The sequence below is a fragment of the Corylus avellana genome, chromosome 5, assembly GCF_965113065.1.
Source record: "Corylus avellana chromosome 5, dhCorAvel1.hap1.2, whole genome shotgun sequence".
Taxonomy (NCBI): Eukaryota; Viridiplantae; Streptophyta; class Magnoliopsida; order Fagales; family Betulaceae; genus Corylus; species Corylus avellana.
In genome coordinates, this window is record NC_142494.1 from 4,795,710 (window position 1) to 4,803,462 (window position 7,753).

Below are 7,753 nucleotides of genomic sequence, written 5' to 3' on the forward strand. Positions count from 1 at the left end.
TTTGCTTGGTTATTGTGGTTTAAAATCATCAAGTGTTTTTACCCAATTTTTAAAATTTTCATGTGCCCCCAACTTTTTTCTTTTTTTTTTTTAATTAATTAATTTTTATTTTTTATAAATATGTAAGAAACACCATTTTTTTTTGCACTTTTAATAAAATCTCATTCATCTTATTTTATAAATATTTTAGTATTTTAATAAATTACATATTTTTCTTACCATGTTGTTATATATATATATATATATATATATATATATAGGAGTGACAATTTATATTTGCACGTTCAGAACATGTTGAAACATTAGTATAAAACTATTTATGTCAACCTTAACTCATTTCATTTAATTAAATAAGTAAGACTCATTAATCCTAATATATTAATGAGAAATGCTTGGCTTCATTAAAAAATTCATCTTTTAGCCATTTTAATCTTAAGTGGCATGGCCCATTTTGAAATTAATAGATTTTAAACGATAAAGTAATAGATTTTCTGGAAAATGGGTCATGTCACTTAGGATTAAAATGGCTAAAAGATAAACTTTTTAATGAAGCCAAGCATTTGTCTATGTTAATTTCGTGTTAAATTTGTACCCAATTTACGAGTCGTGTTAAAAACTTTCAGCCATTAAGTAAAGGGTTTAGTCAACATTTCTTATTTACATATGAGATAAATTAAATTTAGGGTTAAATACCTTATTGCAGCATGTGGTTTAATTTCTTTATTTTTTGCCTTCTATGGCTTACTTTTTATCACAGGAAGTATCTCTAGTTTGCTTAAAGACAAAGATGGCACTTCCATTAAAATTTCGTCCAAAATTTGATGAAACACCACATCTGCATCAATAAGAAATTGACACGTGTCCCTATAATTAATTAAAAATATATAATTTTTTTTTAAAAAAAAATAAAAACATTAAAAATTATATTTTATTATTATTATTTTTTAAAAACAGTTTGGGCCCCATTTTGGGGTGGCTTTGACCATCAGGCCACCCACATCTAGGTGGTGTTTGGCAACCGGGAGGAGTCAGTTTAAACACTGTACATTCTCGATAATAGTGCTTTGTAAACATAACCCATCAATCTTCCATTTATGAAATTACACTCTTGTCCTTCATTTTCTTTCCCCTTTTTTTTGCCCAGCACACGAACTCTGCCCCTAACCTTCGTTTTCTTCCCCATTTTTCCAAGGCACAAACTCTACCCCCAACCTTCGTTTTCTTCCCCTTTTTCCCAGTGCACGAACGCTTCTCCCTCACACAATCTCCCCTGCGAGCCTGTCGCACTTTCACCCCCACCCCCAAATCTTCATCCTCCGGCCACACCTTGACGCCAACCTCTTCATAGGCGACACCCACCTACCTCGGAAGTCGATTGGGGGATGAAGAGAGGATCATCCATACATTTATCGCAATTAATCCTCACCTAGGCCTACGCCAGTCATGTTACCATGAAAGGATCAGCCAAAAAATCAATAAAAACCCTTACAAAGTAACAGAGAGCATCTTTCTTCTTAAGATTACTACGTACAGCGTGTGCATCACTATTTTCACCCTCAGTGGCAAAACTATCCCACTGAGCATGAACAGATTGCTCTGAGTCCCCAAAAACGTCATCCCCATAGGCAAAACTATCCAACTGGGTATCCCTATCTAAAACCCCAGGAATCTCAACTCCCTCGGAAAAAATCTCCAATTGGGTATCACCATTTTCGCCAAAACCCATCAAAGACTGCCTCGCTTCAGTGAGATCTGAGTCAAAATCAATTCCTTTATTTCTCTAATTTTCTTTCATTTTTTATATCTAACCAAACAAGGCAAAATCTATATGCAGTACACAAGCCAAAAATCTATATGCATAACCTTCGATCATGATCTTATGCATGGAGCCGTGGCTGGAGGTCTTGCCCACCAATTTCGGCGTCTAGCTACACCGGCAGAACATAATGTGGATGGGTGAAAGACGGAGCGTAGCAGGGGGGGAGGGGGAGACACCTGTTTCATGTTTTGGGGATTTCCATGGAAAACACAAAAAGTGTGAAGAGAAAGACTCTTGTGGATGGGTGAGAGATGGAGCGCAACAGGGGGGAGGGGGAGACACCTGTTTCGTATTTTGGGGATTTCCATGGAAAAAAAAAAAAAAAAAAAACACAGAAAGTGTGAAGAGAAAGACAAAGACAATATGGTCAAATTTCCCTCATATTTAAGTTGAAAATTCTTACTTTGTTGGACAACTGGTCAAAAAGTGAACAGTATCTGGGTAAAACCCCCGTTGCCAAACTAATCCCTAGGCTTGCCACCCCCACTCCCGGTTGGGGGTGGCAGGAGCCAAAATGGATGGCCGAGCCACACCCTCGGCCACCCCCTTTGGCTCCTTGGGGGTGGCCGAGTCACCCCCAAATGGCTGGTTTGGGGAATATGATCCTCTTCAGTTAAAATAAACTGGAGAATATCTAATTTGTTATAGTAGATGAGTATTTTTGTTTTTTCACTTTTTTAAGAACAAAAATACCCTTTAACTATAACTACTGAATATTTTCCTTGGGGGCTCGGTCACTCCCACGGTCGGATGGGGGTGTCCGAGCCACCCCCAATGGGGTTGGGGGTGGTTTCAGCCACCCCATTTAGCTCATTGGGGGTGGCCGAGCCATCCCCATTCCTAGCCACCTCCAAAATTTACTTTACTTTTTTTTTTTTAAATGTTTTTAATTTAAATATGTTTTTTTTTAAATAATTATAGGGACACGTGTCAATTTCTTATTGGTACTAATATGGCGTTTCGTCAAATTTTAGACGAAATTTTGTCAGAAGTACCAACTCCGTTTTTAGACAAACCAGATACGTCATATGAAAAAAAGTAAACCTTAAAGAGCAAAAAATAAAGAAGGTAAACCACAAGGGCAATAAGATATTTAACCATTAAATTTAAATTATCCCTCCTGCTAATTTTTTTTTTTTTTATAGAAAAAATCTTAAGCTGATAAAATTTAATAAACTTAATTATTTTTAGATTAATATTTAAATTATCCCTTTTCAAAAGAATCAAAACAACGTCTTTTTATTAGACTCCAGTGTAGGTGTGAGCGTTTGAAAGTGATGGTAGAACACGCATGGCTGTGAATGTGTCTCTTGCCAGGAAACTCTGTTACCCTTCTAATTTAACATCTCTCTATTCCCTTCCCACCAAAATCCGACCGTTGAAGCCAGCAACGGTATCACCATTTGAATTTCCCGCGCCTGTTTCCAGACAAGCCTTCGATCCCCACTCCTTCTACGCGTCTCTCATCGATAAGTCGACGCACAAGAACCATTTGAATCAAATCCATGCACAGTTACTGGTCTCCGGATCGCAGGATGATAGGTTATTGATAACTAAGTTGATCAACGCGGGCGTGGCTTTTGGAGAAATTCGTTATGCGCGTAACATATTCGACGAATTTCGTGACCCGGATGTGTTTTTGTGGAATGCGATGATTAGGGGTTATTCGAGGCACAATATGTTCGGTGATGTGATTGAACTGTATTTGAGGATGCAAGTGGCAAGCGTGAGTCCGGATTGCTTTACTTTTCCGTCAATGCTCAAAGCTTGCTGTGGCTTGCCGGCTCTTAGAATGGGTTGCCGGGTTCATGGGCAGATATTTAGACACGGGTTTGAGTCGGATGTATTTGTGCAGAATGCACTTGTTGCATTGTATGCAAAATGTGGTCAGATTGGGCCGGCTAGGGTTGTGTTTGATGGATTATGCGATAGAACGGTTGTCTCGTGGACTTCCATCATTTCTGGGTATGCCCAGAATGGTGATCCGATGGAAGCGTTGAGAATATTCAGTCAAATGAGACAGAGCAATCTGAAACCAGATTGGATAGCTCTTGTGAGTGTTCTAAAGGCGTATACTGATGTTGACGATTTAATACAAGGGAAATCTGTCCATGGTTGTGTCATTAAGATGGGTCTTGAAGATGAACCAGACTTGCTAATTTCACTCACTGCCATGTATGCAAAATGTGGGCAGGTGACAGTTGCGAGATCGTTTTTTGATCAGGTGGGGACACCGAGTTTGACTCTGTGGAACGCCATGATTTCAGGTTATGCAAAGAATGGTTACGCTGAGGAAGCTGTAGGGCTATTCCGTGAGATGATCTCTAAGAAGATAAGGATAGATTCTATAACTATGACATCTGCCATTTTAGCTTGTGCCCAAGTGGGGTCCCTTGAATTAGCCAGATGGATGGATGATTATACCATGAGGAGTGAGTATAGAAATGATGTTTTTGTCAACACAGCCCTTATTGATATGTATGCAAAATGTGGAAGCGTAGATTTGGCTCGTATTGTTTTTGATAGAACAGTTGATAAGGATGTGGTTGTGTGGAGTGCCATGATTGTGGGATATGGATTGCATGGTCGGGGCCGAGAAGCCATTGATCTTTACTACACAATGAAGCAACATGGGGTATGCCCCAACGATGTCACTTTTGTTGGCCTCCTCACGGCGTGCAATCATTCAGGCCTTTTAGAAGAGGGATGGGAACTTTTCCACCGCATGAGAGATTATGGCATTGAGCCTCGCCACCAACATTACGCTTGTGTGGTTGATCTTCTTGGACGTTCAGGCCATTTGGAACAAGCTTATGATTTCATCATGAAAATGCCTATTGAACCAGGAATAAGTGTATGGGGAGCACTTCTGAGTGCATGCAAGATCTATCGCCATGTGGCATTGGGAGAATATGCAGCAGAGCAGCTTTTCACATTAGACCCATATAATACAGGGCATTATGTGCAGCTTTCAAATCTCTATGCTTCAGCTCTTTTGTGGGATTGTGTTGGAAAGGTACGCGTTTTGATGAAGGAGAAAGGGTTGAGTAAGGACCTTGGGTATAGTTTGATTGAGATCAATGGCAAGCTTCAGGCATTTCTTGTGGGAGACAAGTCACATCCAAGGCATAAGGAAATTTCTGGGGAGCTTGAGAGGCTGGAGAAGAGGTTGAAGGAGGCAGGATTTGTCCCACATACAGACTCTGTACTTCATGATTTAAATTATGAAGAGACAGAGGAGACTATCTGTAATCATAGCGAAAGGATAGCAATTGCCTTTGGGCTCATTAGCACTCCTCCTGGAACTACGCTTAGAATAACAAAGAATCTTCGGGCATGTGTAAATTGTCATTCAGCGACCAAATTTATTTCGAAGCTTGTTAACAGAGAGATAGTTGTTCGGGATGTCACTCGTTTCCATCATTTCAAAGATGGATTCTGTTCCTGTGGAGATTATTGGTGAGAGGGAAGGCTAGGTGTTCATGTTACAGTTTCTTGGGTTCAGTGAAGCTTCATGCGGATCAAGGAAGCAAACAAATATTCCACCAGCTACACCTCAATTTGGTATGGAGTTGAAAGTAACTTTTTTGTGCATAATCATTTTGAGGGGTAGACTTTACAATTCTAGCATATATGAATGGCACTAATCCCTAAAGAAAATTGCTCACGGGAGTAGTGGTGGGGAGGATAGACTTCATGCTAAATTATATTAAGGAAAATAATATCAAATACCAATTTGTCACTGAGAGAGGTCTTAGCCACTAGATGTTATTTCAGGTTATATATTGAAATTTTTGTTACACACACGTGAATATATATTGACATATCTTGCCTAAATCAATAATAACAATGACCAGTATAATCTGCCATGTTTTGGTTCAGTAACTTAAGAGACTGAAAAAAGAGAAGCTTGAGTGTTCCCAAGTGTTCTTAGAAGAGAAGTGGACAATGGTATGAGAGAAAATCATTAAGTGAATATATTAAATGAATATGTAATTTCTCACTATCTTGTCTCCAAGAAAACTCTTTTAAGAGTCAACCCCACAAAACTATCACCCATGGTTGTAACTCTCTTATTAATTATGCTACTGGATTTTTTTTTAGTGTACAGATTATGTGTTATTATTCATTTGAATGCATTGACATGATAATTGTAAAGTTATATTATTCGTTTTGAGCATGTTTTGCTGCTGTAAATAATTGAATTATTTTATGGTTTGTTAGCGGTAGAACCCCTAATTTGTTTGTTAACTTGATTGGCATTGGAGCTTGCATAAAATGTATAGTGTAATATGAGTTGATGGATGCCATTTCTTGCAATGCTGACAGTCGCAATGATATGTAGTCTGGGAATTCGATTTCTCCATCCTATTACATATTTTCCAATACTAGAAGTGGTCTACTTGGATAAAATCCTCTCACCGTCCTCATATCATTAGCTTGGTAGTTTGGTTTCTGACTCATAGGTAAACTAGTGCACACCCAAATTAGTCTTGAAACTATGACCCTTCAGATAATACATTGTTCATATGATGTACTGGTTCTTGATGTATATCATAGTTGTAAGCCTGTGCTTCATGGCTTATACACTTGATCCTAGTCTTCTTGAGTGTATCAATATGTGACTCAGCTACTCCTCAGAGACATGCTCACAGAGGAAATTCAGGTGCCTTAAGCATCCCACTGTTAGTATGTGTGTTCATTTAGAGCCTATAGTGAAGACTTAATCCTATCTTCCAGAAAAGAATACATTAAGTCACAAAACATTTTTATTTTAAAGTTAGGATAATCTTACTTAGTCCTCAATGTTTCTTTTTGATAAGTAATATTGTTTATATAAAAAAAAAGCCCAATGTGCCTCTAAGTACACAGAAGGTATACATAGGAAAACCCGCATAAACCCACAAAAAGAAGACCCCATACAAACCTTAAAAACCAAAGAATCCTAAGCCTGATGCCCCAAAACCCACAAAAACCCTAAGTACAAAAGGCAAACCTACACCACCTTGCCATTGACCCTTCTATATCCATGGCCTCTAGCCTCAAAATTAATAGAGCATTCCAAATTTTTGAGGTCCCTCTTTCCCTTAATCTTTGGAGTAGAAACGTCATTTTTGGGCTCCCTCTCCTCTTCAATGAATGAAAAAAGATACAAAAGACTTTTCTCGTCACCTCCACAAGACAACTCCGCAATGGGAGCGAACTTCACCGAATCGAGCACCACCGTGGAATAGTCCTCCACCCCTTCACCGGAGTTTCCTCTACAACCTCGGCTAGCAACTCCTTATTCTTATGCAACTGCTTAGCTATCTTATCCTTCACTCTCCGAGGAGGCTTGCTCAAATATGGCAGAAATAGGGCCGTAGGCCTCAGAGAGGAATAGTAGATTACCCACTTTTAACACCCTATTACGATTAGTCCTCATGGCTGCATTATCGACACCGAGAGACGATTGTAATGGTCATTGATGGATGGCTTATGTTTCTTGCAGGGCACGACTGATAAAAGGGCCTTTCTGGTAGTTGCTCTCCCTTAACTTAAGATAAGAAGAACGCCTGTTGAAAGTTGGCTCTAATGTAATGTCTTACACTTGACAAGGGCCCCTAAGGCTGGCTCCACTTCATCCAATTCGGAATCATTTACTGGATAGAAAGAAAGTGTCCGCGAGCACTGAGAAAATATGAAAACAAAAGAAAGGTTGAATGCTCCCTCACGAAAAAAGATTCATCTATAGGCGAATTCCCTACTGCCTTCTTCCCAAAAAATGAACAAGCATACATATACTATCTATGCACTCGTTAACAACAATATCCTTAAAATATCCTCTTCCAATTCCTAATCAGTAAGTAAAAGTTTGATTTCCTCCAATACATCAAGTTTGTAAGTAAAAGTTTTGTGTTGTAAAACAATGTAAATTAAATTTTGTATTGTAAA

The 7,753-nt window shown here is 38.8% G+C and overlaps 1 protein-coding gene across 1 annotated transcript; it reads left to right on the forward strand.

Annotated features, from left to right (window-relative positions):
- Window positions 1-3,073: 3,073 nt before the first annotated feature.
- Window positions 3,074-7,753, forward strand: MEF22 (mitochondrial editing factor 22). The gene is made up of 2 exons (XM_059594683.2): window positions 3,074-5,383; window positions 7,311-7,753. Exon 1 carries the CDS (start codon window positions 3,111-3,113, stop codon window positions 5,280-5,282), a length of 2,172 nt encoding a protein of 723 aa, XP_059450666.2. The 5' UTR covers window positions 3,074-3,110; the 3' UTR covers window positions 5,283-5,383; window positions 7,311-7,753.

What these genes read in the sequence shown, in the direction of transcription:
- MEF22 (XM_059594683.2), top strand. Translation starts at nt 3,111, where the DNA reads ATGGCTGTGAATGTGTCTCTTGCCAGGAAACTCTGTTACCCTTCTAAT.